General features: G+C 45.6%; 1 protein-coding gene across 16 annotated transcripts in view; it reads left to right on the top strand.

Annotated features, from left to right (window-relative positions):
- Positions 1-13,080, top strand: part of PTPRT (protein tyrosine phosphatase receptor type T) — a 1,083,381-nt gene that overhangs the window by 876,799 nt on the left and 193,502 nt on the right. For 10 of the 16 annotated variants that reach the window (XM_070472649.1, XM_070472648.1, XM_070472642.1 and 7 more), the window contains exon 14: positions 9,005-9,061. The exons of the other annotated variants lie outside the window; for them this stretch is intronic. In XM_070472649.1, coding sequence (XP_070328750.1) covers positions 9,005-9,061 — 57 coding nt within the window. The remainder of the gene's footprint in view (positions 1-9,004; positions 9,062-13,080) is intronic. 16 annotated transcript variants of the gene reach the window in all.

Below are 13,080 nucleotides of genomic sequence, written 5' to 3'. Positions count from 1 at the left end.
TTCTTCTTTACCTTGTTCCTCAGCCAGGGCTTGGCTGTTACTAACTTTGCATATTGAGAGGAATCAGAGCAGAAGTTCAGCCCATTGTGGGGAAGAGGAGTTTATCAGTGAGCAGATGAAGAATGGGAGCGTCTTAAGGCAGATTCCCGAGAAACAGAGCCTGAGGCGGGGTTTTGGGTGCATGGGATGTATTGAGGGAGGGCTTTTGGAGGAAATCTGTAAAAGCAAGAGGGAGAAGGCTCAGTGAGAGTCTGTTATCAGAGTTAAGTCTAGGCTAGATCCCCGGTGAAGTGTAAATTTCTCCAAAGTTTTTCTGCTCCGAGGCAAGATATGAGAATTTCTGCCTCCTCCCCCATCACAATCAATCCTTGGCATTCCCTTCCTTTACCCTCCCCTTCCTCTCAGGTCGCTTCCAGAGGAAGTGGCACCCCCTGCACAAGTCTTTGGAGATAGGAGTAACAGTGGTAGAGGCAGGGATCAGCTGCATGACCTATAGCCCCCACTAATGAAAAGACCAGGCAGGCTCTGCTTGGGTACCTATCGTGACAGAGACCTCACTACTCCCCGAGGGAGTATCTCCCACCACTGGGCATTTCAGTTGCAGGGAGCCTCAATATCAGGGGTTCAAACTGGCTCCCTCTTGTTTCTTCCATTCAGTCTTTGGGGGCCACATGACTCTGCCTTTTCTCCTTCCAGAAAATAAACTTGGCCTCCTCGGACTTGTTCCCCCTGCCCCCGCTGGGTTCCATCAAGTCCTTGCTGGCCCACTGTCTTTCCATGGGAACCTCTGTGGCTGCCAGCAGGCAACCTCGCCCCCACCTCAGGCGCCAGCCTGTAAATCAGCACAGCTGGCTCCGCAGACTCCCGCTGGGTGTGCCCAAGTGGCAGTTAGAAAAATCAGCTTTGATTTGATTTGCAAACTGAGCCGAGTCATTGAGACAAAATAAATCCGGAAACCCATAAAGCCATTTGCAGAGTTGCTTTTGCAGAAAGAAAGTCACAGTTTTTAATCTGGTAAACACTCTCTAACGATCCCATTAAAACAACCCCCTCAGAGTAGGTGCTGAAAGCCGAGCTCCAGGATAATGAAGCAGGAGATACGGGGCCAGTGTCACTGATAGTCCGTTGCTGCCTCGTGGGGGTGATGATGGACTAAAACCATTGTCCCAGGGCAACAGGAGGCGGGGGCGATAGTCTTTTGTAAGCCTGGCTTCTTTTTTATAATGGCTAAGCCTGAGGTAGAACATTTCATCCTGCCTTTTCTCCCCTCTCTTCATAATGGATTCTTGCCCCTACAGGGACAATAAATAGCCATTCTCCAGTGAGATGTCCTCGTTTCACAGATGCCAAGACTGGGGCCCATGAGGGGAGTGATGTGTCCGTGGCTTTTTTAGCTACAAGAATAGTCTGCCACAGGTGATGTGAGAAGCCAAACGAGATGTAGGCATTGTCTACTATCAGCTAGGAAATACCCACTATCTACCCTCCCCTCCCCTGTTGATCCGGTTCTGTATGGAAGGTTCTATTTTATATAAAGCTTCCTCAAGAACTTGCTTGAAATAATGCTGAATCAGAGACACCTGGATTCAAATCCCACTCCAAAATTTACCTATTGGACCTTGGACAAGTCACAGCCTCCAGGAGTCACTTTCATTAGTTCTTTCCCCTGATTACTTGGGATAATGCACATAAAAGGTCAAGAAATCAAGATGATCCATCGAGATGAGCTTCCTTTCTTCCTTCTTCTGAGTCTTCTTTGAGACCTGGAGACCCAGCTACTAAGCATATGTCCTTTTTCTGCTCTTCCCCAAGAAAGAAAACCAAAACCTGAACCATATTCGCTTCTCATACAGACTCAGGCTGGATTCAAAATGCAGAAACTGAGAGGAGACAGGAATGGTGCTGGTCTTGGCTCTGAGCACTTAGCCTCTTCATCTACAGGCCATTGTGTTTGGGTGAGATCCTGCATAGCAATAATATTCTTTCATTGACTGAGTGTAAGATGTTGCTCGTGCACTTGCTGACCTTTGACTCTGGCACTTTCCCTCTTGTCATCAGCCCAGCAATTTCAGGGGGAAATTCAGAATCACAGGGTGCTCAAATTTAGCTATGGCAGTTGGAAGTAGGGACTGTAATGAAGGATCACTTGTGAGAGGCTAGAAAATAGTGAGTACATCCATTGGAAAGCTCTTGGTTATTGTTCAGTCCTTAGAAATCCCGCCAGACTTTCAGAGGAGAAAGTCCACAGTGTATTTGGGGGTCAGGGCAGGGATAGGAGACAAATTTCATGCTTGGACTTCTTGAGTGTAACAAGGTCTCTTTGTCCCTCTGGCTTTGCTCCCACCCCCACCCCCATCCCCCGCCAGCATCTTCTAGACCCTAAAATGCCAATGGAATGATGTGGGTTTCCTTAAAAGTTATGTGACAAGATGAAATAAGAGGATTATATCATGTGTATACCATAAAAGAACCTAAAGAGGACCTTTAAGTATCCCAACTGTTTAACATTCTTCTTGCTACAGCAACTGGTACCTCTGTCTAGTATTCTCTGTCCTTCCCCTACCTTTTACCCTCTAGATTTCCTCAAAACACCTCTCTCCTCCCCAAGACACAAATGCATTCCGTACCCCACTCAGGAAAGCAAAGCTGGTACATACAGTCCAGAAAACAAAAGCCAAGACCAGTGCTTGTCCTTCAAGCATGTTCCTGGGGAGTCTTATTTCATCCCTCTGACCTTGAAGTGAGAATGATCTACTTAAGACCTGAGACACCCAAGTTGATTTTAGCTCAGATCTGACTTTCCAACATCACTGCATCTTACAAAAGGAATTGTGGGCCCTTTAAAATGAGAGGTCAAGGCAAGGGGGAAAATGTGGCTAGGCTAGAGATGAGGACTAGAAATAAAAAAGAGTTAAGTTCCATTAGAGTTTTCTCTGATGGTTCGTCAGTGGATTGTTGGGGGTGTTAGCAAAAATTAACCACCTATTATATGCAAGTCAGAGGTCTGTGTGTTCACCTGAGTCTACAGTGCAATGATAGAAGTAAATCCTGTCATGTAGTACACACTAAATGAATAGTGGTCATCATTATTACCCTGACTTAAGGAATGAAGCTGTGTAAACTCAAATGAGTTAAGTGAGGAACTTAAGGTCCCTCAGAATTGCCACTCAGATGTAATGCCAAAGCTCATGGTATTTCCATGGCACCATTTTGAATCCTGTCCATACTACAGACTGGGTGAGATTCTACTAGCCAGTGTTAAGGTCTTCTGTCTCCTATTTGTTAACCACTTCCCATGCCTCTTTTCCAGTAATAGCTGATAGTAGACCCTTTAGGGTGTGGTGGATCTTTGGCCTGTCTTCAGTGGTATCCAAGCTAAGTCCTGGCATCTGGAGCAGAAGGTGAGGTGCCTCAAGGAGCCCTCTAGTTTATTTACTTCCACAGTGTATTGAAGCTAATAAATCAAAAAATTAATCTACTTTCAAGTTTATCTGTTCCAGTGCCATCTTTATCCCATCAGCATCTCTTTCCACTCAATATCCATTGCTTTAGAAGAAAAAATAATCAGAAAGGAAGTCTGAGGCACTCAGGATTCAGACCTCCTTCTTCTTTACATGGTCTCTGTGTTTTTGTTAATGGCTGGCATGTGTATATATGAACAAGCCCCGGAAACTGTAAAGATAGAAGGTTTGTGAATCTTCCAGCAAAAATGCCATACTGTAGGGGGACCAGATGATAGAGGAGGAAGCAAGGGACTTCTATCTTTTGTTCTGCTGGATTGGTCAGGATAGGCTAGGCTTTGCTGCAACAACGTTAATCTCAGTAGCTTCATGCCACAAAGGTTTCTTTGTTGTCTTGTCATCTAGAATATTAGTGACCTCAAAGGGGACCCCTTAGGCCTCAGAGGGGGAAGAATAAATATGGAGATGGTAACCTGGATCTTAAATGCCTCTCTTGGAAATGACTCATGTCTCTTCAACTTTCATGGTGACTGAGATTCTTTCATATACCTAAGGGTAAATGGGCCAGGCACCAGTAAATGCCAGTTATCTCTAGCACTAAATATATGACTCCTATTTATATTGTTCTTCCTTTTGTGTCCTGCCAAGACCAATGATCCATCAGCTCTGCTACTCCACCCACTGGGGAAACCTTGTCCCATCCCAGTATCCAGATATACTTCTGTTCCTACCCCTTGTACCTGAGCATCCCACTAGACAGAGTTGTAGCCTTGGATGGTAGGGTAGGGAGATTCCTCTGGGTCTGCCAACCAAACTAAGGCTTTAACTGTTTTTCACTTAATCCTTGAAAGAACTTCATGAGATCTTGGATTAGCTAAAAAGTTTCTTCAGGTTTTTCTATAACATTGTACAGAAAAACCTGAACATACTTTTTGACCAAAGACAATATTTTTTCATCACCCCCATTTTATAGGTAGAGATATTGAAACTCAGAAATGTGTGTAATTTTCCAAGTGACACAGCTAGTAAATGAAAAATACACTCACCTAGAGCCAGACATCCTGGAATGGGAAGTCAAGTGGGCCTTAGGAAGCATCACTACGAACAAAGCTAGTGGAGGTGATGGAATTCCAGTTGAGCTATTTCAAATCCTGAAAGATGATGCTGTGAAAGTGCTAAACTCAATATGCCAGCAAATTTGGAAAACTCAGCAGTGGCCACAGGACTGGAAAAAGTCAGTTTTCATTCTAATCCCAAAGAAACACAATGCCAAAGAATGCTCAAACTACTACACAATTGCACTCATCTCACACCCTAGTAAAGTAATGCTTAAAATTCTCCAAGCCAGGCTTCAGCAATATGTGAACCATGAACTTCCAGATGTTCAAGCTGGTTTCAGAAAAGGCAGAAGAACCAGATATCAAATTGCCAACATCCACTGGATCATTGAAAAAGCAAGAGAGTTTCAGAAACTCTTTATTGAAACTTGCTTTATTGACTATGCCAAAGCCTTTGACTGTGTGGATCACAACATAATGTGGAAAATTCTTCAAGAGATGGGAATACCAGACCACTTGAATGCCTCTTGAGAAACCTGCATGCAGGTCAGGAAGCAACAGTTAGAACTGGACATGGAACAACAGACTGATTCCAAATAGGAAAAGGAGTACATCAAGGCTGTATATTGTCACCCTGCTTATTTAACTTATATGCAGAGTACATCATGAGAAATGCTGGGCTGGAGGAAGCCCAAGCTGGAATCAAGATTGCCGGGAGAAATACCAATAACCTCAGATATGCAGATGACACCACCCTTATGGCAGAAAGTGAAGAAGAACTAAAGAGCCTCTTGATGAAAGTGGAAGAGGAGAGTGAAAATATTGGCTTAAAGCTCAACATTCAGAAAATTAAGATCATGGCATCTGGTCCCATCACTTCATGGTAAATAGATGGGGAAAGAGTGGAAACAGTGGCTGACTTTATTTTTCTGGGCTCCAAAATCACTGCAGATGGTGATTGCAGCCATGAAATTAAAAGACACTCCTTAGAAGGAAAGTTATGACCAACCTAGACAGCATATTAAAAAGCAGAGACATTACTTTGCCAACAAAGTGTCCATCTAGTCAAGGCTATGGTTTTCCCAGTGGTCATGTATGGATATGAGAGTTGGACTGTAAAGAAAGCTGAGCACTGAAGAATTGATGCTTTTGAACTGTGGTGTTGGAGAAAACTCTTGAGAGTCCCTTGGACTGCAAGGAGATCCAACCAGTCCATCCTAAAGGAGATCAGTCCTGGGTGTTCATTGGAAGGACTGATGTTGAAGCTGAAACTCCAATACCTGGCCACCTGATGCAAAGAGCTGACTCATTGCAAAAGACCCTGATGCTGGGAAAGATTGAAGGCAGGAGGAGAAGGGGATGACAGAGGATGAGATTGTTGGATGGCATCACCGACTCGATGGTCATGGGTTTGGGTAGACTCCAGAAGTTGGTGATGGACAGGGAGGCCTGGTGTGCTGTGGTTCATGGGATCGCAAAGAGTTGGACATGACTGAGCGACTGAACTGAACTGAACTGAAGCTAGAATGTCATTTATCCATTTAGTTTTGAGTGTCACTTAATATTGGTATGTGGTCCCTCGTCCCATAGAGGTTAAGAACTTTAGATTTGGACAGTCTTTGACTCTAGACTAGAAAAAGTACTTAACTGCTGTGTGTCTCAGTTTCCCCATCTATGAAACAATCACAGTAACACCACTAACTTCATGGGTCTAATTAAGAATTTAATGAGCTAATGGACTTAGTGCATCAGTGCCATGCCTGGCTAATAACAAGCACTCAACAAGCAGTAACTAGTGGGAGAGCCATCCTGTAGTAATTCTATCAATCCATCAAGATAAGGGCTTTGGTGCAGCTAAAATCAGGATACAGTGGAAGCACAGAGAAGAGAAACAGAAGTCAATGTAGGTTGTGGGTTCCTAGGTATGTAGTCACTGAGATGAAGCTTTGAAAGAGGAGTAGCAGTTATCATATGGAGCAAAGCTGGAAGTAAGACACGGAAGCCTTCTGAGCTGAGGAAATTGCACATGCCAGTGACTAGTGGTGAGAGAGGTAGCCGTGGAACTTGAATGGGACGAGGCAGAGGAGCCATGGCTGGAACGCCAGTGTGACCAGAGGAGGCTGGGAGCAGAGAGAGTGGAGGTTGGAGGGCTGAGCGCGGCCAGGACACCAAGAACTCTGCCTCAGCCCCATGGCGTATCGCGGAACTGGGATTGTCCCGAGATAGTGGGAGCTCTGGGCCGAGCTTAGAGGACTGCCTTTGTCACAGAGGCCACCCTATTACGCCTTAGAAAATGGGTCAGAAAAGGGAGACTGAGGCAAAGACAAGAGTAGATACAGGGAAGAACAGGTAGGAAGCTATTCGGAGAGGTCAGATAGGAGCGTGTGAATCACCTTTTCTCTCAGCCTTCTATGTCTTTTTCTGACGTCAGGCCAACAGTCTTTGTCTTACCCACCTCAGAAGGTTGTGGGGGGAAATGTAATAAAAATATCCACTTAAAACAGGAGTTGGCAAACTTTTTTGTAAAGGGCCGGATAATTACTTTCAGTTTCTCAGGCCATATGGTCCCTGTCACAACCACTCATCTTTGTCATGGTAGCACAAAAGCAGCCATAGATAATACATGCAAAATGAGCATGGCCGTGTTCCAATAAAACTTTATTTATAGACACTGAAGTTTCAATTCCGTACAACTTTCATGTGTCATAATACATTACTCCCCTTTTATTCCCCCCCCTCCCCTGGCCATTAAAAAATGTAAAAACTATTCTTAGCCAGTGGACACACAGAAAACAGTGAGTGGGCAGATTTGGCCTACCAGCTTTAGTTTTCTGAATTTGGACTTGGAATATGGTTTGAGAATGGTGAAGTTTCCCGAACCTTTGAGGGAGGGATATTCTGATTACTGTTTTATTTTGTTTTAATTTTTATTGGACTTAGTTGCTCTACTATGTGGTACTAGTTTCTACTATACAGCAAAGTGAGTCAGCTGTAGGTATACACATATTATGATTTCTATTGACTGATGGTTAGATTTTGTAGTATTTCACAGCTGTTGGTAAAGTTTGCCATGTGTGTGAATTTTTGGAGCTATGTATTTCCTGTTTATCAGTTGGTCTGGGTTGTCCTGCCCCTCTCTCCATAAGAGAGAACTTCTGGATAAGAACTTTGCATAAGGACTTTATACGATCTTGTTGATGAACCACTAGATAAATACGTGCAGCCTTTGACCAAGCCTAGGACACCTTCTTCCTTTTTGTAGCATTTTCTTTAGAGAAGCAAGTAGTGGATTTAAAAGGACAAAACATTAAAGTCATACAAACCAGAGTACTGCCTCTGCCAGTTCATAGTCATGTGACCTACAGCAAGTTATATCAACTGTCTGATTCATCCTTCCTTCCTCCATTCATTTATTCAGCATAGTCACTGAGTGCCTACTATGTGCCAGATCCAGTGCAAGGTCCCTCCAGGACACTAGAAATGAGACAGTGACTGCCTTCAAGGAGACTCAGGATTGCAGGGGAGGCAGCCACTTAAAATACAGCGAGGCTATTGCTTTGAGAAGGGACAACCAGGGTGTTAGGGAAGACAGAGGAGGGGCTTCTGACCCTTGTACAGTGAGACTCCCAGAGAGGAGTTCTGAGCTGACACCTGGAGGATGAACAGTCTTCATCCAGGTGGAGAGGCGGGAAGCGGGTATTTCCACACCAAGTGAGCCTCCTAGGTAAGGCCTCCTGACAAGAAGGTGGGGCAGGGGGCATGGTTGATGATGGAAAGGAGTTTACTGTGTTTGGGTGGGAGTGGGGAGAGCCTGGAGGGGCAGGAACCGGGTGAAGGGATCTGAGATTTATCTGGAGCACAGCAGGGTCACTGGTGCATTTCGACCGAAGGATAGAGAATAGTCTGAAAGGAAACAGGAATGGAGGCCGAAAGTCCAGCAGGGGGCTGCCTCAGTAACCCAAGTGAAACAGGAGGATGGCTTGAATTGGAGGGAAGGGGAAAACTTCAAAACCTTTTCTAGAGTAGTTAATAAGGCATGCCAAGTGATCAGAAGTTGGAGGTCAATAGAGAGGAGAGATGAAGGATGACCCCAGGTTTGTAGCTGGCGTAGCTACATGGGTAGTGGCACCATTCCCTAAGAAAGCGGGGAGAAGATGTCTGGGTGGAAAGGTGATGGCTCATTTATAATAATGCTGACCTTTCTGGGTTGTTCTAAGTCTCAGAAACATTGTATGTAAGGTACCTGGCAGAGTCCCTGGCATGTCGTGGGTGCTTGATAAATGGTGACTCGTATCCTTGTTTCATCTCTAGAGATCTATTTCAGGCCCTGTTTTGTTAGATCATGATGTTCTTTTGCTGTTTAGTGTGAGCTCTTCAGAGCCATGAGAATTGCAGTTTTGCTCACCGTGCCGCGCGTGTTCATGTCTGTTTCTTTTTCTCCTTCTCTTCTGCATGCTGCCTGGGGACTGGCTTCCTTGTGGTCAGCACCAATGGGCAGCGCCCAGGTGACCCCGGGGACTCCACTCTGCCTCCTCACCACAGGTGATCACCAGAGCCCTGGGCTGGGGAGGGGGGAAGGGAGTAAAGAGCAGCCCATGCTCAATGGTCCCTCCAAGCTAGGTGCACCAGAGAGGAACTGGCAGTCCCTCCACCCCACCCATGCACCCAGCCATCCCCCTGCCCCCTCCCCATCTTCCATCCCTACCTCCATCCATCCGTCCACCCATCTATCTAACACATCCATTCACCCGTTCTACTAATGCTAACAAAGTACCTACTGTGTGCCAGGCACTGTTCTAGGCCCTGAGATATTCAGTGGTGAACAAAAGAAAGCATATTCCTGTGAGTTTGTGGGAAGGGAAAGAACCGTTAATCCCCCCCACCAAAAAAAAAAAAACCTACACAAATGCGTATACAATGACAAGTGTGAGTCTTGCTACAAAGAAGGGCCATGTGGTATTCAAAATAAACCAACAAGTACACCTAAAGTTCAGGGGACAATTCCCAGGGGAAGAGATAACGGAGCTGTGGTCTGAGGTTGGGGGAGAATTGACTTAACATGTCTGTGCTTAGGAAATGAATAGATCTGGCCGACTCCCTGTCTGCCCTTTGTCTTGGACAACACACTTGAGTATGATGCGTCCCATCCCTCCTATCTGTTAAGTTAGAATAATAATGCTTCCCTTTGGGGGAACACCATTTTCTTATAGACTCTGCACACACAGGCTTCTGGAACTGTATCCTGAGATGAAATAAGGTAGTAAATGTGAAAAAGGTCGCTATGGGAATGCCACAGTCTAGAGTGGATATTTGTTTGAAGTCAACACCAGCCCTTTCCCTCTAACTCATGGTAGTTCACTCTCGTTTCATATAAACTCTTCAGAGATCATGATGCAGAGCCCATCTTAGGCTGATGCCCCTCATGGGGCCCCAGAGACAGCAGAGACCCTCCCGACAGAGAGATCTCTACTGTGGGGGCCCTTTCTGGTCGACGGAGATTTCTTTGGAGATTTCAAACCTTTTACCTGGCACCTCTATCAAAGTTGTTGCCCAGACAGTGGCTTCCTCTCTGCTAGTCGCTGACTAGCAAAGTTGTGGCTTCCTCTCTGCTAGTCACTGACTGGTCAGTTTGTCAGGGTGGGGAGGGGAATATGTGCGGCAGGGATGTCAAGAGTCCAGCCATCCAGGGGCTCATGGTCCACTTTGGTTCACCCACTTCCCAAGCGCAGAAACTCTTCTGTTTGTGATTGTCTTAGGCTGAGTTTCCCTGGACAGAGCCTGAGATGGGGGATCCTTGTGCAGATTAGTCATTGATGAGAATTCTCAGAAGAAAGAAGGTGAGGGCAGGGGAAGAAGCCAGAGGAGGATGTGGAGATGGTGTCAGCTGAGTCCACGGGGGCTCTGGAGTGTGGACTGTATCACAGCACTGCCCCTCCTTCGCGGCAAGGGACCAGCATCTGTGCCGCTGTATCAGTCAGCCACTGTCCCCGTCCCGGGAGCGGTTGGGGGTGGCTTTCCTTGGCTTGATGGCAGTCCTGCGGGGAAGGGGGTACCTCAGTAGCCAGCACCTCCATCTTAAGCAGCTGAAGATGAGTGCACCAGCCCAGGAAAGGAGATCTGGGCAGAGCCTCCACCACACTCATGACAGCCAAGTTCTGTCCCCACTTCTGTGTCTGCCATCAACCCATAGCCCAGTGTGTCCCCATCAACACCCCCAGAATGTCATCTCAGCCACTCCCTAGTTCTGTGACCTTAAGCAAGTTGCACAGCCTTGTTTAACTTGTAAAACTGATGGTCACACCTCCTGCAGAGTCCCATTCAAGATTATGTTCAGTGACTCTCCAGAGCGCCCTGCTCTCTTGGCCTTCATCAGCTGTCAGTCCCCTCTCCCATCCTGTTGTTGGCCCCGTCTTACTCTTGTCCCCAGGGAGGTGGCAGTCGCAGATGGATGCCTGGTGATAGTGAAAGGAGAGTGGCTCCTACCACGTGCCCATACCCAATTTACCAAGAAACTGCTTCTCCCGGGCATGCAGGCAGCTCCCTTTCTGCCGGGCCATTGTTCTCTGGGCCCTTTTCAAGTCAGCAGTCCCGTAATGTTTTCTTTAAACAGAGCCAACCCCATATCAGGCACATTTGTTTTACCTCTTGCCTCCTGAGACATCTGAATGCTCTCTCTCTGACAGGTTTATTTCATTGCGTTCCATTTATTTCCATGCCTTTCTCGGTTTCGTTTGATGGGTGAGGTGTCCAAGAGTGTTTCTCTTCGAGCAGGCTGTCCCTTTCAAAGGGCGTTTTTGTTAATGCTCATCCCCTAGTAGCAGTAACGGCTGAAGTGAATAATAACCGACCAGGCCTGAGTGATGGGAACGTTAGACTGTAAACAAAAGCAGCCTCTTCGCATCAGCACCAGCTCAGAGGTCTGTGGCCCCTGGTTGTGGGGTGGGAGACAGGCTGGCCTTCAGAGTGAGTGCAGGTCTCAGCTTGGCCACTTTCTGCCCCGGTCACCTGGGCATTGTTCTTCTCTGGGCTCCATTCGCTTCTTGGGGAGGAGCAGGGATACTGACACCGCTGGCCAGAGTTCATGGTGAGAACTCTGTGTGATGGCTTCCCCTTGCTCTTCAGGGCTAACTTCCTGGTCCTTGCTTCAAGGGATTCGTGCTCTATGATGGGGTTTCTCAGCCTCGGCACTAGCGACATTTGGGGAAAGGTAGTTCTTAGTTGTGGGAGGCTGTTCTGTGCATTGTAGGATGTTTAGCAAATCCCTGGCCTCTACTCATTAGATGCCAGGAGCACTTGATTACCCAACCAGCACAACCAAGTTTATTGCCAGACACAATCAAATATCCCCTGGGGGCAAAGGCACCCCCCCCACCCCGTTGAAAACCTCCAAGAGATGCAGAATCATAGCCACATATGTAGTTTGAAATTTTCTAGAGTCAAATTTTTAAAAAGTGAAAAAAGGGGACTTCCCTAGGGATCCAGTGGTTAAGACCACACTTCCACTGCAAGAAACATGGGTTCGATCCCTAGTCAGGGAACTAAGATCCCATATGGCTTGGAGCATAACCTAAAGAAAGTAAATAACAAAGTCTATTAAAAAATTAAAATTATTTGTTAAAAAAGTAAAAATTAGCAGATGACATTCATTTTAATATATTTTAACTAACCCAGTGTCTACAAAGTATTATCATTTTAACATGTAATCAATATTTTAAAATTATTAGTAAAAGATATGTTACATTATTTTTTCTTTTTTAGCACTAAGCCTTTGAAATCTGGTGTGAATTTTACGCTTATAGCACTTTGCAATTCAGATGCTAAATTTTAAGCCGTTAAAAATGAAATCTAATCCTAAAAAGATAAACATTGTGTTTAACAAGTAAACATACTTTACAGTGTTCCAGTGTTAAAATTTAAATTCACGGAGATAAATTTTAAAGTTCAGTTCCTCTATCATACTAGACACATTTCAAGTGCTTGATAACCACATGTGGCTTAGTGGCTGTCATCGTGGACAGCACAGATGTAGAGGTAATTAGGAGTTTGGGATTAGCAGATATAAACTACTGTATATAAAACAAACAACAAGACCCTACTATATAGCACAGGGAACTATATTCAGTATCTTGTAAAAACACTATAATGGAAAAGAGTGTGAAAAAGAATATATAAACCTGAATACTGTACATCAAAAACTAACACAGCGTTGTAAGTCAACTATACTTCAGTTTCTAAAACTTTATACAAATAACCTGACGAAATGTCTTGACCATCCTTGTGCCTCGTTGGTGCACAGAAGTAGAGGCTCAGTAAACGTTCAGTTCTTTTTTATTCCATTTTGACACCGCCCCCCAACAGGAGACATTTGACAGTATCTGGAAATGCATTTGGTTGTCACCACTGGGTGTGAGGGCTTCCTGGCATCTGGTGGGTAGAGGCCAGGGATGTGTCCACTGAAAAATACAAGGTAAAACCTCTGAGATCCCATGGACTGCAGCCTGCCAGCCTCCTCGGTCCATGGGATTCTCCAGGCAAGAATACTGGAGTGGGCTGCCATGCCC

Source organism: Odocoileus virginianus, chromosome 9 (assembly GCF_023699985.2).
Source record: "Odocoileus virginianus isolate 20LAN1187 ecotype Illinois chromosome 9, Ovbor_1.2, whole genome shotgun sequence".
NCBI classification, from domain to species: Eukaryota; Metazoa; Chordata; class Mammalia; order Artiodactyla; family Cervidae; genus Odocoileus; species Odocoileus virginianus.
This window is presented reverse-complemented; position numbering and strand designations above follow the sequence as displayed.